Source organism: Gossypium hirsutum, chromosome A13 (assembly GCF_007990345.1).
Source record: "Gossypium hirsutum isolate 1008001.06 chromosome A13, Gossypium_hirsutum_v2.1, whole genome shotgun sequence".
In the NCBI taxonomy this organism is placed as follows: Eukaryota; Viridiplantae; Streptophyta; class Magnoliopsida; order Malvales; family Malvaceae; genus Gossypium; species Gossypium hirsutum.
Genome location: NC_053436.1, coordinates 3,133,487 through 3,159,693, shown reverse-complemented (window position 1 = coordinate 3,159,693; position 26,207 = coordinate 3,133,487). Strand labels below are relative to the sequence as shown.

The following is a 26,207-nucleotide window of genomic DNA, read 5'->3' as shown; positions in this document are numbered from 1 at the left end:
TTATGTTACAACTCTATACCATTATAGTGGAACCAAACATCTTCGTGTTGTCAAAGGTGTATGCTTAAGTGTGCCTAGGCCTTAATATTATACAACAAAAGCATCTCATGCCCATTTGATCATGCGCAGACTAGAGTGCCTAGGAGCACTTTTCCGCAAAAAGAAAGGGATAATACTAACTCTATACTTTTCAATATTTGAGCATTCAACAACAAACATTGACCACAAGTAAATCATGCATACTAAGCCATATACTCTCTCTCACACACACATACACATATACAGCTTGCGCTTTATTTCACTCAGGCTAGCGCTCTTTTTGCATGTTGCACCTAAGGCAATAAAGGGTTCTAAGATGTAAGGGGCACCTTGCACCCTTGACAACACTGAGGACACTAAGCCAAAAATCCAAAACAAGGGTTGGTTATATCTATGAAGTTCTAAGGAGCAGATTACTTGAACAAAAAATCGATCCATGAGGGAATTTTGGTGCAGATAAATATACTTTCAGAACTAAAAACATCAAGTTCTAACTGCCAAAATATAAACCTAATTGTTTAGTACATGGAAAGACTACCAAAATTTGGTTCAACTCACCAAGATAATAAATATCCACATTGAAGACCGAATTAAACTAACTCAACGCTACTAAGTTCAAATCCAATTGCCTGAACGAAGTTTACACGAGCAAGATCAAAAGTAGATCATAACAGCAACTCAGCAATCTGAACAGCATTAAGTGCAGCTCCCTTGCGTACTTGGTCACCACAAACAAAGATGTCCAGCCTGTTTTAAGATTCTATATTAGCATGAAAATCTTTTAAAAGGAAAAGTAAAAATGTAGGAGGAGTTTTACCCTTGGTTTCCTTCTAGAGACAAATCTTGGCGAATTCTGCCAACTGCAACATCATCTTTGTTTGATACCTCCAATGGCGTAGGGAAGTGATTAGAAATCCGATCATCAATAACTATGACCCCGGGAGCATTTTTCAAAATTTCTCTTGCCGTGTCCTGATCAATAAAGAATTTACCAAATAAAGAGTTGAAATTTGAAAAGGCTACACTAATGCAACATATAAATTAGCATTTCCTTGCATCAATTAGCACTGCCATTGCTCTGAACCAGGAAAATACTCATTTCTGTTTCCAATTTTGAGATGCTCTTATTAGTATTGCAGTGTGTGCTTCTTTTTCTCCAAATAGGCAACCACGATTAGGGATGATATAAATTGGAGCCATAGTATTATACAGTTCTTTTTATTGATATCAATAGGCTACATGAAACATCCTTACAAAATACTTACCAATAATAATGTGGCTTGAAAGTATTAATATAAGATGCTTCTTCCATTTTTAACTTCCCTCATTCTAATCATAAGGGTTGAACAAAATCCAATTTTAAACCTAACCCACTCTTTACAACTTTTGTCCCAAGAAATGCAAATGATGAAAGGAAAAAGGGGTCCAAAAATAAAATCGTAACAAGTAAAACAAGAAGAAGCCCTAAAATCCATAGCCTAAATTCATTTTTCAAAAAAAGGCTCAAGAACTTAAAGATGAATGCAGTGCATGTAAATGCACCAAACATAGCTACAATGACAAAAAAAAAAAAAGAGTCAAATCTTGCAACTTTTTTGTCACTTTTATTTCATATATTGAAGATAAAATTGTAAATCCGCAAATCATAAAATATTACCTCATCAAGTGGCTTCTCGAACTGAAGATTGACACTTTCAGCATGCGCACGCATCACAGGGACTCGTATGCATGTAGCAGTGACTTTAACATCAGCATCATTCTAAGAAACAAGTGAGGGCAATCATGCAAGACAAAACATACTTTTATGAGATGATTTTTCCTTCTCGATCTCACTTCCAAATGCAAAAGACATCTTACATAATTTTATATATCAGAAACTTCAATTACTTACCCAGATTTTCCTTGTCTCTTTTACCATTTTCATCTCCTCTTCATTGTATCCATTCTCGAGAACAGGGGCATTATGTGAGAACAAATTAAAAGCATACTGCAAAAGTAAAAGAGAAGAGACAATTATAAGATACCAAGAGAGATGTAAAAGATATTGCTAACTACTGATACTGTAAACGAATGTACATACTTGCTGCTTAAAGATATTACAAGTCGGCGGTTTTCCTTCCAAGACCTAATATAAAATACCACAAGGAATCAATTTAGAACGAAATCTCATATAAAAATAAACAACAAAACGGAAAAGGAGAAAGGAGAAAGGAGAAAACAAAACGGAATCAAACAACCTCACGAGTTTGTAGCTCAAGCTCGTGCATGGCAGCAGCACCAGCACCACTAGCTGCCTGATATGTACTAACCACCATACGAGTCACCTGGAAAATACCACAGGCAAGCATCAGATGTTTAAGCAGCTTGATGCAGTATAATTATAACTTAAGCATTGAAACCAACAAAAGCTTTACAAGAACAAAAAACATCCTACGCTAAAGATTCAAATACCCAATAGCTTTTACAAGCGATCAATTGTTCATCTCATTTCATTCAAACTCAATATGTCTTCAATTTCTTGCCTAGATTACATTACATTATATTCTCCTTTTACAAACAAAAGAACCAAACCTATAACAAATGACTAAAATTGTTGTTATTCCAGGGAATATCTCAACAACTATAAATTTTCGACTATTCGAAGCTTTCAACAAGCTTTAAAGAATTATCCATCTAATTTAATAAAAAACAAAACGCATTAACGAACAAACAAAGCAAAACCACATTCCTTACCAATCAAAATGTATAAATATTTACAAGTAAATAACCCCATCCCGAGAAAAAAAAAGGAAATTTATCTAATACCTTGGCACGGCGATGAAGTGGGGTAGCAGCCATTAAGCAAATAATTGTAGAACAATTCGGGTTTGCTATCAAAGCACCCTTTTTCATCCCAACTTTAATCCCACCCATTGCTTCTGGATTCACTTCAGGAATAACCAAAGGCACCCCATCAACCATGCGAAACGCAGAGCTGTTATCTACCACGATGGCACCTTTCTCAACCGCAATGGGACCGAACTCCTTGCTTATCGACCCACCAGCACTGAAAAGCGCGATGTCGACGTCATTAAAGCTATCGGAAGTTAGTTCTTGGACAGTGAAGGTACGGTCCTGGATGGAAATGGACTTGCCAGCGGAGCGTTTGGAGGCAAGGAGCTTGAGGGAACGGTAAGGAAAGTCACGGTCGGAGAGGACGGAGAGGAATTCTTGGCCTACGGCGCCAGTGACACCAACGACGGCAACGGATGGGCCCGATTCTTGGAAAGACATGCGGACCTTGGTGGGGAGCTTCTTTGGTTGGAGTTTGTGTTTTGGGGTGGAAAGAAAATGGGGTTTGAGAGGGTGGCTGAGGGAGGCCATTATCGAGCACAAGGAGGAATTCAGGTGAGACAGTGAAAAAGGAACCAAAAGGTATAGAAGTGGTGGCGGCGGCAGTGGCTAGAGGGCTAGCTCTAACTCTAAGCTGCTGTGGTGACTGCTGCTCATATTTAAATGCTGATTAATGTTAATCAAAAGGTTTTCAGCTTTGATGGTTTTGGAAAGTTTTTTTTTTGTTAATTGTTTTTAGAGAAGTTAAAATAAATTATTAAAGGTTCACTCAACTTAAAAAAAATTATAAAATAGTCATTAAATTATTTAAATATTTTCATTTAAGTCATTAAACTATTAAAATCGCCAATATATGGCCTTTTATGTTCATTTTTTTCATGAAACAACTTTGAATATTACGAATTTACGAATTAAAACTCAAACAGTTTTCTTCTCCGATTTTTGACATTGATTGTCAAATCGACTTAGATCTAATGTATATTCTTCTACTAATCGAATGGTACTAGTCCATCATACTAAATGTTAAGTTGTCACTTGGAGCTTGCTAGTCGAATTTAAAAAAAAAAATTAAAACATTCCATCGATTTAAACAAAAACTCTTAAATAGTTTGCTAACTTAAATGAAAATTTCCGAATAGTTTAATGACTATAATATAATTTTTTAAAGTTGAGTGACCAAAACCTAAACTTACTAATAGTTTAATAACCTTGGGTATAGTTTACCCATTGAAATAAATCTCAAATTATACATGAACTTTGATTTGGTACAATTATACACATGAAACTTTAGTTTTAATTTAATCATACGCATTTAAATAAATACATCAATTTATTTTTAAATTAGATAAATATAATTATTTGTGTATATAATACATAAATATAAAATAATGCTATATTAATAAGTATACTAATAATTTGTGAGAATTGGATCATATCAAAATTTTAAGTATGAAATTGCACAAAATCAAAGTTTATATATAAAATAACAAATTAAACTAAAATTTATGTATAATTTTAATATTTGTCCATATGTTATATTGCCACTTTTCTAAAATCTATTGGCTAATTTTCTTTTGCTTTTTCAAAAGTCATAAACCATCAAAGTTGAAAACCATGAACATCAATCGACATTTATACGAACAATATTTTATTATAAATACTACAATATTATAAATAAAATTTATTTTAATTTTATTTTCAAGAAATGATTATTAAAATTATACATGAATTTTGATATAATTTGTAATATTATAGATTAATTTTAGTTTTTCATATTTCACTAATTTTATTTATCCGTGTAACATAATTTTCTATTAAGCTATGTAAATTGATGACATTTTATTAGGTTAAAAATAAATAAATTTAAATTACTCTCATGTAAATTTAAAAAAAATAGATTTATTAGGGGAAAACTCATTTTCGAAGTGTTTATTTTTTTATGTAATATTAAATTCATAATTTTTATTTGATTAAAAATGTTTGGTTAAGGTTTTTTTAATAAATAATGGTTGGATAAAAATGGTAATGGAATGAAAGTTTAGGTATCTCTTTTGACAAAAGAGAAGTTTAAGTTTTAAGTCAAAAAAATGTTATAATTTAGGGTCAATTTTTTATTTAATCTATTTTTAATATTACTTACTTTCAAGAGCCTGAAAAAATCGGATTTCAGCAGTAGGGCCTAGCTTGCAATTCCCAATGGGCCAAGTCCAACTTTTAGGAGCGTGTATTCGGTCAGTTAGATTTTTGAATAAATCGAATTGACCTAGAGAGCAAAATTGTACGAAATTGAACCTTTAGTTAAATTCGATTTTTTGGTTTTTAGATGATTTCTAGTTAAATTTTCTTTTTTCTAATTGAGGTACTCAAAATTTTATTTCCTTTAATTTTTTCACATAATTGTATTCTTTCCTTTAATTTTAATTTATTATAAGAAAATATTAAAAATTAATTCAAACAAATTTAAGGAACGCAAAAAATATTTATTTTCTTACATGGTAGCATACAATATCCATGCCTTCTACCATTCTTTGGATTTTTTATATTAAATAATAAAAATTAAAATGAATATCATAAAAATAATTAATTTATTAATTTATTAAATTTTAATGAATAGACTTTTAAAAGTATTAAGTTTTAAGGAGCATTTGGGATTAAGGTTTAAATTTGAGTTTGAGTATATAAATGAGTTATGGAATTTTGGTCTTATGGCTTATTTGGTTTAAAATATTAAAATTAAAAATTGATCGAATAAATCATTTAAACCAAATAATTCAACTGAAAAATAAAAAAAAATTGAATTTTCAATTCAATTCAAACTCACCCTAAAACTTATTACACTAAACATCAATTGTTTGAATGAGTTTAGATAGACTGTAGTTTTAATGTAAAAAAAAAAGGTATAGATGAAATTAAATATTATAACCTAAGAAAAAAAAAAACAAAACGCGCCGTACTCTATCACCGATCTAAACTCACCCTAAAATTTATTACACTAAACAATACAAACTTTGCATTACCACTGGCTTTTGTATTACTTTATGGTAAACGCGCCTATTAGAAATTCCCTTACCTTTTCTAGTTGAGAATACTAAAACCCTAACCTTGATCTCCATTTTTCCAAGTTTCAATTTTTAGTATCAATACAGCAATGGCTTCCATCATCAAGAACTCAAAGCTAGCAATCCCCAAAGCATTCTTCTCCACTCAGGCTGTAAAACAGAACCCTCCATTTCCATCTTTCAAAGCCGCGAAATCGGCCATAATAACCGAGAAGAACCCTGAAAAGCTAGCGGAAATCTTCCAACAATGTTCCCATTTGCCCACTTTCCTCCGCCACCGTCCCATCTACCACCTCTCCATCCGCAAGCTAGCCCGTGCCAAACGCCTCGACCTCGTCGACCGGCTCCTCGAGACCCAAAAGCTCCATTCTCAACACACCCCTGCGCTCAAATCCGAAGGTTTTTGGATTCGTCTCATTATGCTTTACTCAAACGCTGGGATGGTTCCACAAGCACTCCAAACGCTCGACGATTTGTCTAGAAACAGGTATTGTAATATATCTGAAAAATCCCTTTGTGCTATTCTCACAGTTTATCTAAACAATGGTATGTTTGAGCAAATTCACGATTGCTTCAAGACTCTTCCCAAAAAGCTTGGCGTTAAGCCAAAGGTAGTATCGCATAACTTGGTATTAAAAGCATTTGTAAAAGAAAATAAGATCGAATCTGCACGTGAATGGGTTGAGAAAATGGATGTCAATCCAAATATTGATACTTATAACATATTGCTAGGGGCTTACTTGAAGAATGGGGACCAAAATGGATTTGATGGGGTTATGAAAGAGGTTATAAATAAAGGGATTGAAGGCAATTTGACTACTTATAATCATAGGATTTCAAGGTTGTGCAAGAGTAAAGAATGTGCTAGGGCTAAGAAGTTGTTAGATGAGATGGTTTCAAAAGGGTTGAAACCAAATTCAGCTAGCTATAATACTATTATTGATGGGTTTTGTAGGATAGGGGATTTAGAATCGGCTAAGAAGGTTTTGGATAAGATGCTGAGTGATGGGTATGTTTTGCCTTGTTCGTTTGCTTATTATAGCTTGATTAGGAGTATGGTGAATGAAGGAGAGTTGGATATGGCTTTGGAAATGAGCAAGGAAATCATAAAGAGGAAATGGGTTCCACCGTTTGAGGCGATGGAAGGTCTGGTTAAAGGGTTGGTAGAAAGGTCGAGATCAGAGGAAGCTAAGCAAGTTGTTGAGAAGATGAAAAAGAGGCTTAAAGGTGATGCCTTAGAATCATGGGGCAAAATTGAAGCTGCTCTTCCTCTATAAATGATATTGAAGCAATGGTGAGGTCTGGTTAAAGCTTTGGAGGGTTGCCCTCTCTTCATAGAAGCAATGCAAGGCCGTGCAACTTGATCTTCCTTCATTGAGTTATCACAAGATATGCTCATTTCTATTTGGTGAAATGGCATATTAAGCTTCTTAATTTTAACAATTTTGTTGCATATTAAGCTTCTTAATTTTAACAATTTTGTTGCATCTGATAAATCTTGTGATTTGATGTTTTGAGGGGAAAAAAATGATTATTTAGTAATAATTATTGGAATCTTATGCTGGTTTTGAGTATTTCTTCATATTTGGTATTTGATTTTAGCCTGATCATATTTTAGGTCTGGCAATATGCATAACAATCATATTGCACATGCCTAAACCAAGTATCAGAAAGTTGATATTAACCAAATCATTTCAGTGTTGTGTAGGAGGGTCCTAACATTCATCGAATGTCTATTATTTACATGCCATAACCCCTCAAGGTGAAATTGATTCAGCAGCTTTGAATAAGCACAAAAGTTCCTTTTAGAGTTAGATTTTCATTTTTATTTTCAAATTCAATTACTTATGTTTCGAAATGGATAAGGTTAATTTGCCCATTTTCAGTAAAGGGATTGAAATGCATTCCACCCCTAGGGACAGGGGCTTCCCTGATACTTTTGCCAGGGAACCGATAAAAGAACAGCCGAGCTAACTAAAAAACCGTTTAAACCAGAATAAAGTTATAAAATGAATGCTTGAGTTATTATTTGTGTTTATTAATTATTATATATATTTTATGAATTTTCTATTGTTTTTAATTTTAAACCAAAAACTAATGGTTCGACTGCTAATCCAATTCTTACAAGCAGAATTATTGAGCATTTGAATAGAAATGTAACTCAATTTAGGAAACAACCAAGAAAATTGGCTCTAGCATTCACAGTCGCATTCAACTAAGCCCTGAAGTTTTAGAAACTATGTTAATGAAATTTAGGCCAAATACAATCAACAAAGAAAATCAAGCACAGGGGGAAGCTTCCGACAATTATCTCTCGAGTACATCGAGTTTTTATTATAACCAAAAAAAAAAAAAAAAACAAAACAAAACATTACTTGATGATGCCAACAGGACATGACGCTCTTTTTATGCTTATATAGAGGCAACAACAATTGCCGACGTAAGAGAAAATCGGGGGAGAGAAGGAGGCTTTTACCAGTTTGGGGAAAACCATGTTTGTTTCACTAGCTTTCATTCAGCAGAATAAACAGTTCCTCATCTTTAATTGCTCCCTTCTCCATCACCCTTTCTAATGCACTTAATCCCCCCTCATCTGTAATTGAAGACTTTGCTCCTCTGCACAGTTTTGCCAAAATTAAAACCACTTTTACAAGAGATGAAAGTACTAAGTATACTTTGATGCTATCATTTATTTGTCTGAAGTTGCAGTTTTCCCATGCAGCTTACCTTCTCAGTAGATGCTTTGCCAATGAGTTGTTCCCTAGCGCAACGCAATGGTGCAAAGGAGTCCTGCCGTGGAAGTCACGCATATTTATATCAGCACCAAACTGCAGCAGCAGCTCAAGCATCACACAGTTCCCACCTTGGCATGCCAGATGCAACAATGAACAACCTTGTAGACAGTTCCCTGGGTCATTAGAATCCTTGATTCTCTGACAGTCCAATGGATCATGCTGTTCCTTTTCCTCTTTCTGGCTCTCAAGAGACGAGCCTTGTGCATCAACAACATGGTGATACAACTCAATGCTAACAACATCATCAAAGGTTGTATTTACAATGTTGATCTCTGATATTGCAAGTAGACGATATACTTCTTGTATACTATCAGTCTTAACTGCTTGCCAGATGTTGGTCAAATTAGGAGGATCTCCAGGTTGTAGTGCATCTTTAATGATCAGCAATTTGTCTACATACTGGTTAGGAGAAGGAATAAAGGTAGGTTTTGTATTCGATATCACAGCTTCATATCATAATAGCATAAGAGGTGAAAGGCTCATCTAAACAGCATTTACATGGACATGAAGAGAAAGAAAGATCAACTAAATACCTTAGCATGAATGTATTTCTCTTTAAGGGAAATCACGTCTTTGGCACATGGTTTTGGTACTGATGTGCTTGTAGCCTTTGGTTCATCCACGCTGCAGTGAATTACATTAGCAGGAAATAGAAAGCAGATTATTGTATAAATCATCAGTTTCCTCAAACTCATTCTTTAGTAATGAAGAAATGGTTGATGTTCTTATTAACCTGGGGAAACTCTTACCTCTCATTCTTAAGGAGTAAACCTTCCCATATAGAGTTACAATAAGCATTGCCTAGAGTACAGAATAATTCCACAATTGAAGGTTCCCACACTTTGACATCTAATGTCAAAGATCTCACCTGCACAAACAAAAAGAGTAATCTTTTATTTAAGACTCTTAAAATGAACTCAATATCATGATATCAATTTACTTCTACCAGCCTCCTTCCTATTAACAGTTCTTCTAACATGTTGAAAACCAAATAAAGATTAAGAACTACAAACTAATAACCAAGAAGACCATGAGGTGTTCTTTCTTTTCTTTGAAGAATAAATTGCACCTTTGAGATGTGTACACCAAGGTTACGGTGAACACCTGAGCATTCAATGCATAACAGTATGCCAAGATTAAGAGATGCCCAATCAGGTTCAACAGCACTGCACTCTGCACAAACATCATTTCCAGGAATTTTTCTGAGGAGTGAAGAGATGGGCTCTGCTCTATAGCCTGTTTGTTCAATCTCCGAAGTACCATGGCTATTAGGTGATGTAACATTAGAAGGAGGTCTGGGAATCTCCACATGCTTTTTTCAGATGCAGCCACAACAGACAACCAAAGCACTATTAGCAGCAATTTAATGAGAATTAGAGCATTTCACATCACTAAAAATGCAAAACTGTGGCTTTAAAAGCAGAAAAAAAAATAAAATAAAAGAACCTGCTGTTGGATATGAGAATTCAAAAGAGATACGATAACTGCAGTTATTTTATTAACCCAGTCCATTCTATCTACCCCATTTTCAGCCTGGCCAACCAGCGACAAAACATATCAACACAATCATCATCAAGAAAACATTGTTATAAAGTCACAAGGCTATGTGTCCTCTGTAAATCACCTGCAATGTGTAAGTTTTCAGTGGAGTTAAAATTCTGAAGCAAAGCCGTAAATCTGTGTCCTCTGTATCCAATTTTATTGTAGAAGCACGAAGATCGACAGTACTAGAGCCCAAAGTTCCTTCATTAAATGATAATGACCTACTATGCCTTGCACGGAATTTAGCAAATACACCACTACTGTCTCCAGCTGAACCAGTATGTTGATGGTGATAACCCTAGGAATAAAGCAGATAAACATCATGCTTCATCAAAATCATTTTTCAAATAGTTCTATAGTCAAACCAAGGATGTATGAAAAGCTTCTTTCGTAGAACCAACTCTACTATGCATTATTTCATGCTTGTTGGATTTCAGATCAATTCAAACATCTTCATATCCAAGCAAAGTGAAAATATAAATGTACATCAGGAGAGGACACTAAAACCAAATAGTCAATTAGGGGAGGAATGAACCACTAAAAAAATATTATGTGGGTTTTCAGGTTGCAAATGGGTACATAAACAATCCCATATATGTAAATATATTCATTCCTACAGTAACAATGGAAATAGCATCAAACATTAGATTCTTGGACCTAATAGTTTCTACCTGTGCAAACCCTGGAATCTTATTCCAAGATTCTTGGGATATTAAAAGCTACATTGAAAGGAACTGATAGACTAATTTGGAGAACTGTGCACGGCTAAACAGAGGATTATGTCAGCTATATGAGATAGACTAATTTAATGACCCAAACCCTCATGGCATTAGAATCATCGGGAACCTTGTCTGGTCAGAAAGCTTTGAGCACTGGTGGATCAGAAGGTTCTGTTATATTCAGCCAAGTTTCAAACGCTACCAGGATTGCCTCTACAGGACCCAGTGCTGAAATAGGTATTCTTTCAACGCTCACCATGTTGAAGAAGATTCAGCAACCTGGATTACAGATTCTAGAGCTTCAGACCACATGATAGGTGATGCATCATTGTTACAAGAATGCAGCTCAATTCACAAGAGTTGTACGGTCAAAATTGTCGTTGGGTCACTTACAAAGGTGACTGGTATTGTGAAAGTGACCATATCCAACACATTAACACTTCAAGCTGTCCTTTTGTTTCCAAAGTTAACATGCAACTGGCTGTGAATTAGTAAAGTTACTAGAGATTTGAAGTGTATTGCTAAGTTTTCCTCCTCTCATAGTCATTCGGGGAAGATGATTAGCAATGCCAAAGAGGTTGGAGGTCTCTATCAAATTAGGGCCAAGGATCCTCAAAAGGCTCAAACTCATTATTGTTAGAAATTGAGTGGGCAACCAAAAAGAAGAAAGATAGTGAAAATATCTTTCTTATCAAATTTAAGAATAATTTTCAAGCTATTTATACACATACAATAAGAAAAGAAAAAGAAATTAAATATTTTATGATTCCTAAATATAATCAATTAGCTAAGAAGTTACTTGTCTAATCTCTAAGAATTTGCTTAATCTGTTAATTTTTCAACACTTCTCCTCAAGTTGGTGCATAAATATTACACATGGCCAACTTGCAAATCAAATTATGATATGTTCTGTTGTTGGGCCCTTTGGTTAATACGTCAGCTAACTGTCTGCCAGATGTCACATGGATTAGTCTCAAAGCTCCAGTAGTCAACCTTTTTTTGATAAAGTGTCGATCAATCTCAATGCGTTTTGTTCGATCATGTTGAATCGGATTTTGAGCAATACTGATGGCATCTTTGTTATCACAGTACAAGGATAATTTTTTTCTTCTAATAGTTTTAATTTATCCTGTAATTTTTGGAACCACAGAAGTTGACAAACACCTTGAGCCATTGCTCTATATTCTGCCCCTGCACTTGATCGAGCAATCACAATTTGTTTTTTGCTCCTCCCAGTGACTAGGTTTCCTCTAACAAGGTGCAATACCAAGATGTAGACCTCCTATCATATAGAGATTCTACCCAATCTACATTTCTATAGGCATTTATTTGGAGGTTACCATGTTTAGAGAAAAGGAGACCTTTTTCTTGGTGCAGACTTTAGATAGAATGCGAAAAACAGCCTGCATGTGGGATTTTCGAGAATCATGCATGAATTAGCTTACCAAGCTTATTGAATATGCTAAGTTGGGTCCAATGTGAATTAATCTTCCAACCAGGCTTTGGTATCTCTCCTTATCCACTGACTCTTCAGTCCCTGTTTGCAGCTTATAATTGCTCCCCATAGGCGATTCTGCTGGTTTACACCCCATTATACCAGTTACGAATGCAGATTGGGCTGGGTTACTAGACGATCGAAGATCAACATCAGGATATTGTAGACTTGTGGGAGGTAATCTTTTTAAGGCAGAATACAAAGTCATTGCTCAGGGAGTTTGTGACCTTTTGTGGTTGAAAAAATTGCTTGAGGGATTAAGGCTGTCAGAAGGGAACAAACTGTCCTTATATTGTGATAACTGCCATCAATATTGCTCAAAAGTAAAAACCCAGTCCAACATGATCAAAAACAAAACATATTGAGATTGATAGGCACTTCATTAAAGAGAAGTTGACTACCAGTATTTTGAACTTAGTTCATGTGACATCCGACCGACAATTAGCCGATATCTTTACTAAGAGAGTCAACAACAGAACTTATCACAATTTGGTCTACACGTTGGGCACGTGTGTATCTATGCACTGACTTGAGGGAGGGTGTTGACCATTGACTATTGATAGCCTTGTCAATCAAGGCTGATATGATTTCTTAGGGTTAAATTATCGAGATTTTATTTATTCTATTTATTTTGAAGATTGTATTTCCTTAAGTAGTTCAATATAGTTGTGAATATATACCCATGTAAATACTTGAATTAATACACAAGAAAATTATTCCAAAACCCTCAAATTATTATTTTCTCGTCAATTTCTTCAGTTATCTTTGTAGTGTAGTTATCTAGTTTATGAACAACCCAAATGAAGTATATCTAAAAGCAGTGTTCAAAATATTGAGATACCTAAAAATGACTCCAAAAAAAAGCTTATTTTTCAAAAAGAGGAATTAACAGGAGCATAGAATTTTTCATAGATGCTGATTGGGCATGATCTTTGATTGACTGGACGTTAACATCTGGGTACTGTTCCTACTTATGGGGAAACTTTGTCACACAAAAGAGCAAGAAAAATCTGTGGTTGCTTAAAGCAATGAGATTTTATTGACCCTAGTTCATGGAATCTATGAAGGAATGTAACTAAGGGAACTTTTAGAAGAACTTCATTTTCCAATTCAAAATCTCTATGAAGTTGTGACAATCGAGCAACAATTAATATTTCGAAAAGCCAATGCTTTATGATCGTATCAAGCATGGAGATTGGTCGACACAAAGAGTACATGTTTAAGTTGTATACACATGTACATGACAACAAACTAAACATATCCTTGCCAAATCCAAACCCATCCCTAGAGCTCAATTTGATGCGTATTTGTTCAAGCTGGAAATGATTAGCATTAGCTCTCAAGCTTGAGGGGAGTATGGAAATCTGGGATTCTTATTCCAAGGTTCTCTGGACTTGATAAGCTAAATTGGAGGGATTTAACAAACTAATTTGGAGGACTATATACAGCTATAGGGCAACAAGACCATACAAACATTTAATTTCCACTGCAATGCATCATCAATTTTGTCAAAACCATAAATTAGCTAGCATCAAAGCTAACTAGGTACAGGCATACCTCCCCTTCACCCATAATCATAGTTAAAGGACAAAATGCTCCAAGTTATATTACTAGACATGATCAATCAAGGATAATAATAAAATGTTAACACATACCATTGGTTTGATACCCTTATTTCTATAATAGTATAAACTTCCTCGACTATCAAGTACAAAGAACCTTCTTTTCCAATCTCCCCTCGAACTAGAACGTTTCAACAAATATCCTTGTTTGATTGTCTGGACCTGCAAAAAGAATGAAAAAGAATACTTCATTTCTCCAAGTAATAACATTGATGAAATAAACACGATGTTGATATGAAAATAATAGCCCAAGTAAAAGATATGAAGATCAAGCACTCACCTCCCCTTCAATGGAGGACAACATGAGTGGTTCTACACTTTTGTCTAAATTCATGCCAACAACTTGAATAGAACCAGCATTTGTTGAAGGCTCTATGTTGTTAGAAACTCGTAAAGTATCTATCTCAGCTTGGGTCCTGAATTCTTGAATACGTTTTTCAAGCTTATCTTGTTCAACATTTGCTAATTCTTTTGATTGTTGAGCATAGGTCAATACCTGATACAATGTGCACATATGACAGAGATATGCATAAAACTTATGCATTTATTACATAGACATTTATATAACAAAAAGTAGAAATGCATGACTCCTGTTGCATCCAAAAGATGAAATTCTTAATTCAAATATCTCAAAGAAGGATTTGCGACGCAATTTATATCAAGATAAAGACAAATTCATATGCATCAGAGCAGACAAAATTTTGTTCTTTAACATGGTAAATCCCCAAAAAATATACACAAGATGACAATAATACAAAAGGAAGAAATTTCCAACAATCATAGATTCCTTTGACTATATGTCATTATCTTCTTTCTAATATCATGGAGGGAACAACCCTTATTGAATAATTGATCGGTTAATTGGTTAGTAGTAATCAAGACCATTTCATTTGTTTTGTTTCAAACCAAAAAGTGAAAAGGTAAAACATTACCTGGTGAATAAATGGTTCCAACTGGCTCAATAAGTCATACCCCTATACGAAAGAGATCAATTATATTCAGTCCACATAAAACTAGCTCAACCTAGCAAAATTTTTGAGAAATATATATAAGAAAATACAAACCAGCTTAAAATATCTAAGATGGGCATCCATAATTGCACTTATAGATTCCAGAAACTCATACTTTTTTTTTGCTTCTATATTCATCAGAGCAGTTGCCTGTTTTCCTTAAACCACAAAGAAAAGTCACCAAATGAAGTACGGAATAAAATGGAAATACAATTTTAACATAAATAAATAGTGAAACTTGCTGCTGCAGTAAACATACTAAATCAAAGCGCCTTCTCTCAAAAGAAGATTTTGAATTTTGTAGATCCTGTCAAAACCAAAATCCAATCCAACCCAGAATACAAGCCATGTTAGTTTTATTATTGAAAAGACAACTGTACTCTATAGATAACTTTAGAACTTAACAAGAAAATATGAGATGATGATGAAGACATGATATAATTTGAACAAAGAATGCCCTCATAGCAAAAACCAAGCTATAATTCCATGCTTTAATATAAGTGTTGAAAAATATGGAATGGACGAAGGAGTGTTTGAGCGAGTGCCCACTTTCTGATCAACTACAACAGTCGAGACTGTTTCCATATATGAGTTATTGGCAATTTATAAAATCAGATTTTAGGGTTGGGTTGTGTTGATACTGTGGAATGTATCTAACCTATCAATGAAGATCATAGCTCTTGAGGAAATATATATGGAGAATCGGATCTAATTGAATAATTCTTATCTAATCCCTTGGATCAAGGAAGTTGGATTGGATTGGATCGTTGAAGGCTTAGTTGCCAACAATCATTGTTTACATTATTTGTTATTATTATATTGTATTTAGCTTATTTAGTTGTTGTTTAATAGGTACTGTAATAAATCTTTTTACATTAGCAAGTCTTGAAATATTCTATATAATTTAGAGACTTGTATAGGTTATTGTATAGAGAGATATAACACTTAATCTGTTCAAGTGAGGAACTTCATTTCATTTTATGAGTGCATTGTGATTGTAAAATCTATTGTGTTGTGGTTTTACATGCTAAGTTCATAGGGGTGAATTTAGAGGTGAGCATATCATTTTTCAAGGTACAAAGGTGAGGAAATTGTCATGGGTGTGTGATAGATTTAGGATCACTTATTGCAAGTGTTGAAGATAGTGAATATTTCTCACTGAGCTAAGCTCTATAGACGTGGAAAAATCAAACAGGGTAAACAATCTTTGTTTCCCTTGATTATTCCTATTATCTCAGTGTTTGAAGGAGTGCCCACTCTCTTAGCCACCCCTTCCAAGCACATACATTGTGTTTCGGGCCAACAATAAGGAATTGATTTATTAGTTATATTGTCAGTTCTTGAAACAAAAATGTATTTACTTTTGGGGACCTAGATCAAATGTTCAAGAATTGCAACTAATACTTTTGTCATGCAGATAAAGTAGGAGTTGTTAGATACTGGAAACAACAGAAAGAACATCTAAGCAAAAAAGAACAGACTGTGTACTTCATTTGATCAAAGTAAGCAGAAAGAACAAATCAAACACGTAAAATTGTCAAGAAAAAGGCACAACAAATCAGGATATATTGTTCAAAAACAGGGAGCTACAAACTAAAATGATATCGGACTCAATAGTTAAATGTACAAACTAGTGAACTAGATTCAGTATAGCAGAGAAAACTAGTGTGAGACTTATAGAGTATAGGATAAGAATGTCATATTTGAGCCCTCTTAAAAACATGTGAAAGTTTAGTAATTACATAAGGAAAGAGCATACCTCTTCTAGTTCAACAACAATATCTCCTCGTGTATTCTTCTTCAGAGACACAAACTTTTCGCGTGCCTGGAAGTAAGAGATGATTTGGTGAAAAGCATTATATCTAAAAGGAATTAAATAGCATGGTAGTTTTAATGGTATTGTTTTGCTTGATTGTGGCTTTTCATAAAATTTTAAAGGAAAAATAGTTATTTAAAACTTCTACAAGACATATATTTGCATCACTTTTATATTCTTAGCACTTGCATTAGTAAATCCATTGGAGAACATATTTAGAGATGAGACATCCCCATCAGTGTTTTGCCACATAATATTAAAGAAAGTAAACTAGCAGTATATTTGTTTTATGCAAGGAATATTCAGATTCCATAACACAGAAAACATGTCATCAAGTTGCTGACTAGGTTTTTATGTTTTTCATTTCTATTAGATAACACTTGACTTACAAGTATTCTTAGTAGTAGTAGTACATATAAACGTAGCATGTTTTTACCTAATAATTACTCAGTTCCAAAATTGAGAGAGAGAGAGTGAGAGAGAAGGAGATTCAAATTGCCATTAATATCCAATCATAATAATGACTTCACGCTAGAAAGGGAGCTTCCATTATCTTTAATACCTGATCATATACATATTTAGCTTTGTTAAACTGTTGACGAGACTCCTGCAAAAGACAGAGGATAAAAGCTATAAAGCAAATTAGGAAAGGAATAAAAAAAGGAAATTAGCTCAAGACTCTAAAATAGTTAGCAAGGAAGAAAAGTTACTAAAAATGTTGAACTTGTCAAAAATGAAAGCAAATATTATGTTTGCTCATTTGATTTATTAGCTGCCCCCAAGGTCCCACCATATAGATTGTTGTATTTTTATCTCTTAATGCATCTTACTCATATTTGTTTCCACAATTATGAACATTTAGATCCAATATTGTCCATGAATAGGATAAAAATATTGTAAATGTTTCTTGTTAAAAAGAACATCATGCCTCAACCATTCACTCTTCTTTTTATATGAGTGTCCTATACTTTCCTCACATTATAAATTTCAGATTCCAGGGGGATTATAGAGTTCTCCTAGAAAGTACTCCCATTTTCAAGATGGTAAGGAAAGAAAAGTGACACATGGATACATAGATAAAAGAATGGAAAAAAATATTTAGGCTAACAGTAAACTACATGGATGGATAGTGTGGCAATAGATAATAGAAAAAGCATAATATTCCCACTTTGATGAAAAAAAAGTGGAGGTGGGAAGACGAGAGAGAACATAATGCAAACCATAGAAGTAAAAAGACCACAAAAGAGTGATGTGCAGGGTTGTTTATAGTGGAAGAAATATTTCAGAGATTAGGCCCTCTCAAAATTGTTTCAAACACAACACATGAATACACTAAAGGAAACATGACAAGTAATTAATTAAGTTTGTGATATGGACACTTTAATTGCAATAGGAGTATTTAGTTTTATTTATTTATTATATCAGGTTTTACTAAGAGTTTTAGTTTTACTATATTAGGTTTTTGTTTCCTTCATAAACTCTAAGTTAGGAATTCTATTTTATGTCAATTAGGACTCTTTCCTTTGTTATTAACAGTCTATAAAAGACTGCCAATATGAAATAAAGAGGGAAGCAATTATTCTATCAAAAGAAACATTATTTTGAGAGGGGGTTCAGTCAAGGACGAATCTGCCTTTTGAGTAACCATAGGTCGAAGCAAGAATTCTTTCCCGTCTAGACCTGTGACTAGATCCTACGCCAAGGCACATAACAACTTGGTATCAAAGCCAGCTTTCATGGGTGACGAAAAAACATTGACAGCCAAGCTGGAGACATTCATGGAACAAATGGCTACAAGGCAACAAGTATTAGAGGAGCAGGTGGCGATGTTATCTCTTTCGGTCCAAAAGACAATGAAAGGGGATTCAGAAAAAAATAATGAAGAACAAGGCAGCAATGGAGGCAAGAAAAGAAATTCAGATTCGCAACACGGTGGGGCCATGGTGCCACGATACTCTAAGATGGAATTTCCCACTTATGATGGGATTGGAGATCCTTTAGGATGGTTAAAAAGATGCGAAAATTTTTTTGGCAATCAACGGACCAACGAAGAAGACAAAGTCGGCCTAGCTTCATTCCATCTTTTAGGAGAGGCACAATTATGGTTTCATCAAATCGAAGAAGAGGAGGCAAATCTGGATTGGGAACGCTTCAGAGAGTGTTGTCATATTAGGTTTGGGCCACCTATGAGTAATAACCCCGTAGGAGAACTTGCAAACTTGAGACAAACTGGGACGGTAGAAGAATATCAACGCCAATTTCAATCACTACTTGCTAGGACTACTGATCTTAAACCTCGACAACAAGTAAACCTTTTTACTGCTGGATTGGTAGAGGAACTTAGAATTGATATTGAGATGCAACAACCGGGAAACCTTGGAGTTGCAATGAATATGGCTCGAGCTTTGGAACGTAAACAAAAAGTCTCTTCCAAGATGTTATCTCAAACCAATCTAAACTGGTCAACTTCCCAAAACATTGACAGCAATTCAATCATTCCAACAACTCAGAACATTGCAAAGGGAGGGGGACAAACAATAGAACCAACAGGGAACAACGGCAAAATAGGTTCTTCTGCACCATTTATTAAGAGATTGACACGGATAGAAATGGCGAAAAGAAGGGCTAAAGGGCTGTGTTATAATTGTGACGAGTCTTATTCCATGGGACACAAATGTAAAAGGTTATTTTGGATAGAAGTACCAGATGTTGAAGGCAAGCAAGATGATGATGAGATAGATGATTTTGGATAAGTTCTGAAGTTTATTTTGAATTTGAGCTTGAGGACAAGCTCAATTCCGAGAAGGCGAGTAATGATATGGACACTTTAATTGCAATAGGAGTTTTTAGTTTTATTTATTTATTTATTATATCAGGTTTTACTAAGAGTTTTAGTTTTACTATATTAGGTTTTTGTTTCCTTCATAAACTCTAAGTTAGGAATTCTATTTTATGTCAATTAGGACTCTTTCATTTGTTATTAACAGTCTATAAAAGGCTGCAATATGAAATAAAGAGGTAAGCAATTATTCTATCAAAAGAAACGTTATTTTGAGAGGGGGTTCAGTCAAGGACGAATCTGCCTTTTTGAGTAACCATAGGTCGAAGCAAGAATTCTTTCTCGTCTAGGCCTGTGACTAGATCCTACGCCAAGGCTCATAACAGTTTGCTATAAATCCAAAGTGGTTGTTTAACAGAAAAAGTCCAACCTATGTCATCTACTGCACCTAGATCAAGTTTAAAGACATACAAAGAAAGCTAAAGGATTGCTTTGAAATCATTAACAACCCTGTTGGAAGCACATAGAACAAGGTTTCAATGCAAAATCTCGAAAGGGGAAAAGTTTCGCTCACTGTCTTGATTTCTTTTTAAGTTTTTCAATAGAATTAAATCCACATTCATAGCCATTCAAAAGTGGGCTAGATAATGGCAATTTAAATTCCAAATTCATGAAAAAAAACAATGAATTTTACCTTTACATCTTGCAAATCAACAGTCATAAAGTGCATTAGCCGATCAACTAACAAGTGCTCCACCTGTAACAGGTATTCCAATCTCAGATACAAAATTGAGCATCTCAAACCGAACACCTAAAATAACTATTCTCTTAGGCATGTAGCACATTGTTAATATGGAATCTCAAATATAAAGTTTTCTATAATTAAATGCTTATTTGAAGTTATGCAACAAGTGGCCTCAAGATAACAGTTTTCGTGCACAACAAATATATTCAATGTCTACCAGTGCTATTATATATAAAAAGCAAGGCAATATAACCAATCGAACACAAAAGCATTTTTAGGGAAAATGAAGAATTTATAAAGTAATTACATATATATAAATTAACATGCTGAATACTTTTTTGAGTAAATATACAATCTCAACAGTGAATCCGCTTTTGCTAATGTCACAATACGGTTTGTACAGATACCATATGTACATGCACCGATAAGTCTTGAGCAATGACAAATTCAAAGGTCTTTTTTTTCTTGTCATATGGCAACTTATTTCCTTATTAAAGCTAGTTGAAGGAGTTCATACCACACATATACATTTTTCAATACAAGTTCCAAAGGTGCATGATATCTACCATCAAAAAGCTCACCTTCTAAATTAAGAATATTACACAAATTTGGGAGAAAAGGAGTTGATGCGATACATATACTTTTTTCAATACAAGTTCCAAAGGTGCATGATATCTACCATCCAAAAGCTCATCACTTCATTATATCCAGTCATAGTAAACTATAGAGATCTAAATAATTGTTATTAAGGTCTTCGTACAGATAACAAAAGCACCTCAAAGCATTTTCGATGAGGCCAATTTGTTCAAGCACGCAACTGGTGCGTCTATATGTGATTTCTTTTTAAAGATTTAAGAATAAAAGTGCCCTTTTGATTGAACTTCTCTTTAGTTTCTTTTATTTTCACTTTTTTCATTAGATATGCCTATACTAGTAAGAAACAGATAGTATCAAACTCTATACTTCTCAATATTCGAGTTTTCAACTGTAGACAGGGACCATAAGGAAATCATACAAATTGACTAATAAAAGAAATGTGTGCTGTAGCTAAACTAGACCACACTTTAAAGTTTATTTCATGTACATATATTGCTCTTTACTTCACTTAGGTTAGCACCCTTTCCGCGCCTTGCACTTGAGGCAATATAAGGGTTCTAGCGCTTAAAGTATGCCTTATGTCTTTGACAATACTGATTTAAATATACCCAAAGCATAGAATACTATGTAACCATGTACAATCAAACAGGACAAAAAAAATATTGGCTAAGAAAATAAAATCTAATAAAATGTTGTTAGTAACAAAACATATACATTAGGAATAACATTAATAAGACAAAAGCTACTTGTCCAATATTCTTCAATTGGACAAGAAAGAATTGTATTCTTCTAATGGTAAATTGATACTCACTTGTGAAAGAAGCATCTCCTTGTAGTTAGCAAGCTCACGAAATGCATTGATGAACTTAGACACAATCGGTCCTACAAAAGGGAACCATGTAAAATTCCTTTGAGGTAGAATCTTTAATCTTTCAGCTAGATTATTCTATCCACAAGCAACTACATTATTTTTGAAGTCAGACAACTACATTATTTTTGAAGTCAGACATATTCTCCTATCCCTTTTTTTCTTTTTTCATTTTAATTTTTGATACGTAAAATTGTCTAAGACACAAAAAGGGGAAATATCAAGGGCACCATATTCTAGGAACCCAAATTATGTGATTGAATAAATCCTCCTCTATTTGTTGCGGGTCAAGTACTCCTTATGATGGGGGTATTTACACAAGTATTATATAGGGAAGTAGATGAACTCCCCCCCCCCACAAAAAAAAAAGTAGCATTAACTGATTCTCAAACAAAAAAAGGTGAAAAGATCACAACCTAACCTAACAATTGAATGATAAAATACCAATTCAAAATGGGAAGATGTTATAATATATCGACCCATGTAGCAGCTTAGTAGAATGAAGGGAATTAAAAAGTTGCCCCTAATAGTAAGTTGATGGAGACCATGGTATCCCATAATCTTCCAGCATGAAAAATCAACCACCAAATGAGATGTAGCCAACAAAAGTTCTAGTAAGAAAAAAAGTACAGATGAATCTGACAATTAAAAAAATAAAACTTAGACCACTTTCTACATCTCTTTTTAGAAAAAAACTCCACATGACGTATGTCATTGCCATTAAATCTCTTAAAAATAAGGTTCCAACCAAATGTAGAGCAAATATCATAATTTCAACGATCATCTAAATAAATATTTTGTTGGCACCATCAACACATTGTCATTGGGCTTAACGAAAAATCTTCCAAGTTCAACTTTGGGGCAGTTTCTATGGGTTTGAGGTTAGTCAAGTTATAAAGAACTCAAATCCTCCCAGCTTAACTAACACACCTGTAGCTTCTTTCCATAGCTAAACCAAAGAAATGAAAAAAAAAAAATAAAGACACACACACACAAAAACGCTTCATTGGTCATTAAGTGTGGTAGAATAGGTTTTTCTTACATCCTCTAGGAAATAAGCATTCTGCGTATTCGCATCTGAATGACACAAAAAGATAACATTATATAAGCTTCTCATTACCATTGTACTAATCCATATAATTCAACCACAAATGTCTTCATACCATACATTCCACATTAGTCACACAACTTCATAAGAAATTACTGGAAAATTTTTTCCTAAAAGTCTAAAACCTCAAGTAATTCATCTCACTTTTAACTCCAAAATGGGGAGACATCTATTAGTGAACTACATAATATATTGAGGTAAGCAGGAGGGCTTAGATGTATTGGCTTATGCTCAAATCTTGCTCACACTCCAACCTAAGACCTCTCTTTTTAAATTAAACAAGGTCCAATTCAACGTGATGCTTCATGATCTAACATTCTGAATAAAGTGCATACTTCTAACTGTTCACCAAGTGATTTGGAGACTAACATCATCTACAACCCAATGGGATCTCCTAACATGTCTTTTCCTTATGTTTTAAATACATTATTCTATAGCAAGGATGAACACAAGGGGTTTTAATGTAAATCATACGATTTAAATGCAATTCCTATCCGATTGCATTTGTTCAATAAGCCAGAAAACATATTTTTCAAATAGATTTCGGCTTTCTATCATTTGTTCAACATAAATTTACTTGAGAAAAGTAGTCCATTAGTAAAAAATGCACGCAAATAAGCGAGTCAAATCGACATCTGTGTTTATATCCAGTAATTAAAAGAACCTGTAAAACTAGAACCCAAGTTATAGCAACGTAATCAAAATTGTTAACATTTATTTGTAAGAAACAACTGACATGATTGATGCTATAGTGAAAAGGTGAAATAAGAAGACACGTTGACTACCTCCAATGGAGACACTAATGGGATCATCTTGTCCACCACCAAAGGCTTCTAAAGAATCAGCAAAGCTATTGTCTCCATTAAATGCTTCTCCAAGAGCTGTCCTGCAAAAGAAATAGAGATAGATCCAAATAATAAATAAACATATATGTACGTGTGTGCAGGCGCTTGCATGCATAGATAGATAGAGAGAGCGAGAGAGAGAGAGAGGGAGGGAGATATTAGGTAACCTTTCTTTATTTACAACTTAAACCACTGAAGTGTCCCTTTTTCTATTTTTCATGGGTTTTGGGTGATAAAATTAATCATATCCTATTTTTTATTGTAGCTGAAATTGTGTTGTAGTGGGGAAGATAGGGCAAGTTCAAGTTTTGTATTAGATACCAAACATTTAACTCAAAGGCTTGCTACAAAGCTGATGCTTTTGCAGGTTGAACTCAGAGCACTCAGAATATGTTTTCAGTATCACGTGGAAGAGACGAGAAATGATAATCAAAAGGTACAAAACTAATACTAAAAATGAAAAAAAAAATCAATATTTTATATAAAAAAAACTTAGTATTAATAAAAAATAACATAACCTCAATAAATTATGATTGACAATAATTAAATCCAAATGCTTCTATTAGTGATCATAGAAAGACAAAACTACGTACATAAACTTTTTACTTCCTTTGTATAGTGTTTGACAACGATCTTTCAACTCATTAGTCGTGTTCTCTAGAAATGATATCTGATCAATCAATCAACAAACGTATTAGAACCTTAATTTCATAAAATTTAAACAAAAAATAACAATAATCCTACACGATCATGAAAAATATTTAGGTATAGCAATACAAAAATAATAGCTAATTAGAGCAGATTCAACCGAATTTCGATTACCCAGTAAATACAAAACCCAATTAAACTGATTTGCATTCGATAGATTGAACCCATTATTTAGTAAATACAAAATCGATTGGAAATGATGTACATTCGATTGAATGGCTAAGAAATTAATTGAATTAAAAATATCAAATATAATTCTGGAGTTAAAAAAGAAAATGTACAAGAATGAAAATGTGAATGTTGGAGTTACTTGGTTTTGAAACATGGGGGAATCTTCTAGCTTGATAAAGTTCGCCATTGCTAATTTTCTTCTTTTATCTTTTGAAACTCAATAGCAACAAATCTCAGGTCAGTGTCTTGGATCCAAGAATGAAAATGTTGGAACTAAGAGAAGAAGGTAAAAACAACACTTGTCCCTGTTTAACAAAAGATCTTTTTTGGTGGAGCGCCACGGATTGAAAATCTATGCCAGTTAAAAATAATAAAAAAGGTTAAATATATCCCAACTTTTTTTTTATATTATATCCATTTTTTATATTAATATCTATTTTGTAGGAGTACAGATTAATTTTTAATTTTTTATAGTATATATATTTATAATTTTTAAAATATTAAATTAAATTTTTATAATTTTAAGAGGTTAAAATATAATTTTAATTTTATTAATTTAAAATTTTTAAAAAGTCACTCAAATTTAATTAGTAATTTAATGGGCCCGGTCCATGTTTGTTCTTGCTAAAATCGTTATTATTTTTTATTGATGTGACAGCATGAGCCATTTACACGCCGCCAATGAACTGCTATTTGCAACTTTTTTTTTATTTTCTTTTTCATTTTTATTTTTTCTTTTCTTCTTGAAATTAATAAATTTTATAACCTTAAAAAATTATAACTAGAGGTGTGCATAGGCCGGGCCGGGTCGGGTTCGGGTCAGGCCTACAAAAAATTTTAGGCCCATTTTTAGGCCCGGGCCCGGCCCGTCCTTAAATATAGGCCTAAAATTTTGTTCAAGCTCGGCCCGAAATAAAATTGTTAAGCCCGAGCTCGGCCCGGCCCGGCCCATATTAATTTTTTTAACTTATTTCATTAAATAAAAAAATTTAAAATATATTAAATCATTAAATACATTTAAAATAAATATTAAAACAAGAAATAAATAAAAATATATTAAAACAATTCTTAAAACAATACACGATTTGAAAATATAATAAAAATTAATTATATTAAAATTAAAAATAAAATATAAATATGATTAAAAATAAAAAATATATATATATTTACTATATAATTCGGGCCGGGCCGGGCTGGGCCAAAAAATTTACCAGAGCCCGGCCCATTTTCTAAACGGGCCTCATTTTTTTGCCCAAACCCATATTTCAGGCCTATATTTTTACCCGAATCCTCCCATTTTTCGGGCAGGCCTTCGGGCCGGACCGGGTAGCCCGGCCCATGCACACCTCTAATAACCAAACCATTTGGTTTCTTTTCCTTCTAGAAGAATGATTTTTTTTTTCATTTCAATTTTAACGTCGCCACCACTACCCCCGTTGGATTTCGGAACCGTTCAA

At 33.7% G+C, this 26,207-nt stretch overlaps 3 protein-coding genes across 7 annotated transcripts; 1 reads left to right on the top strand and 2 right to left on the bottom strand.

Moving 5' to 3' along the window:
• Positions 1 to 476: 476 nt before the first annotated feature.
• LOC107913502 (aspartate-semialdehyde dehydrogenase) lies at positions 477 to 3,559 on the bottom strand. Its single transcript, XM_016842116.2, has 7 exons — positions 2,845 to 3,559; positions 2,277 to 2,363; positions 2,120 to 2,164; positions 1,931 to 2,026; positions 1,697 to 1,798; positions 857 to 1,011; positions 477 to 786 (listed from the first exon to the last, which is right to left on the bottom strand). Exons 1-7 carry the CDS (start codon positions 3,400 to 3,402, stop codon positions 705 to 707), a joined length of 1,125 nt encoding a protein of 374 aa, XP_016697605.1. The 5' UTR covers positions 3,403 to 3,559; the 3' UTR covers positions 477 to 704.
• Positions 3,560 to 5,838: 2,279 nt separating this feature from the next.
• LOC107913501 (pentatricopeptide repeat-containing protein At1g61870, mitochondrial) lies at positions 5,839 to 7,738 on the top strand. The gene has a single exon (XM_016842115.2). The coding sequence runs from the start codon at positions 6,020 to 6,022 to the stop codon at positions 7,205 to 7,207; it is 1,188 nt and encodes a 395-aa protein (XP_016697604.2). The 5' UTR covers positions 5,839 to 6,019; the 3' UTR covers positions 7,208 to 7,738.
• Positions 7,739 to 8,051: 313 nt separating this feature from the next.
• Positions 8,052 to 25,107, bottom strand: LOC107913499 (ADP-ribosylation factor GTPase-activating protein AGD4). Of its 5 annotated transcripts, XM_016842108.2 has the most exons (19): positions 24,890 to 25,107; positions 24,465 to 24,541; positions 23,812 to 23,912; positions 21,862 to 21,932; positions 20,403 to 20,465; positions 17,492 to 17,536; positions 16,873 to 16,938; positions 15,373 to 15,420; positions 15,168 to 15,263; positions 15,036 to 15,077; positions 14,384 to 14,599; positions 14,137 to 14,265; positions 10,350 to 10,565; positions 10,172 to 10,258; positions 9,795 to 10,037; positions 9,475 to 9,593; positions 9,259 to 9,349; positions 8,658 to 9,124; positions 8,052 to 8,546 (listed from the first exon to the last, which is right to left on the bottom strand). In XM_016842108.2, the coding sequence occupies exons 1-19, from the start codon at positions 24,935 to 24,937 to the stop codon at positions 8,435 to 8,437; spliced, it is 2,337 nt and encodes a 778-aa protein (XP_016697597.2). In that variant the 5' UTR covers positions 24,938 to 25,107; the 3' UTR covers positions 8,052 to 8,434. The 5 variants fall into 5 exon arrangements, with proteins under 5 accessions (XP_016697597.2, XP_016697601.2, XP_040940410.1 ...); XM_016842112.2 differs by lacking the exon at positions 21,862 to 21,932 and having other exon boundaries at positions 23,812 to 23,907; XM_041084476.1 differs by lacking the exon at positions 24,465 to 24,541 and having other exon boundaries at positions 24,890 to 24,905.
• Positions 25,108 to 26,207: the final 1,100 nt, after the last annotated feature.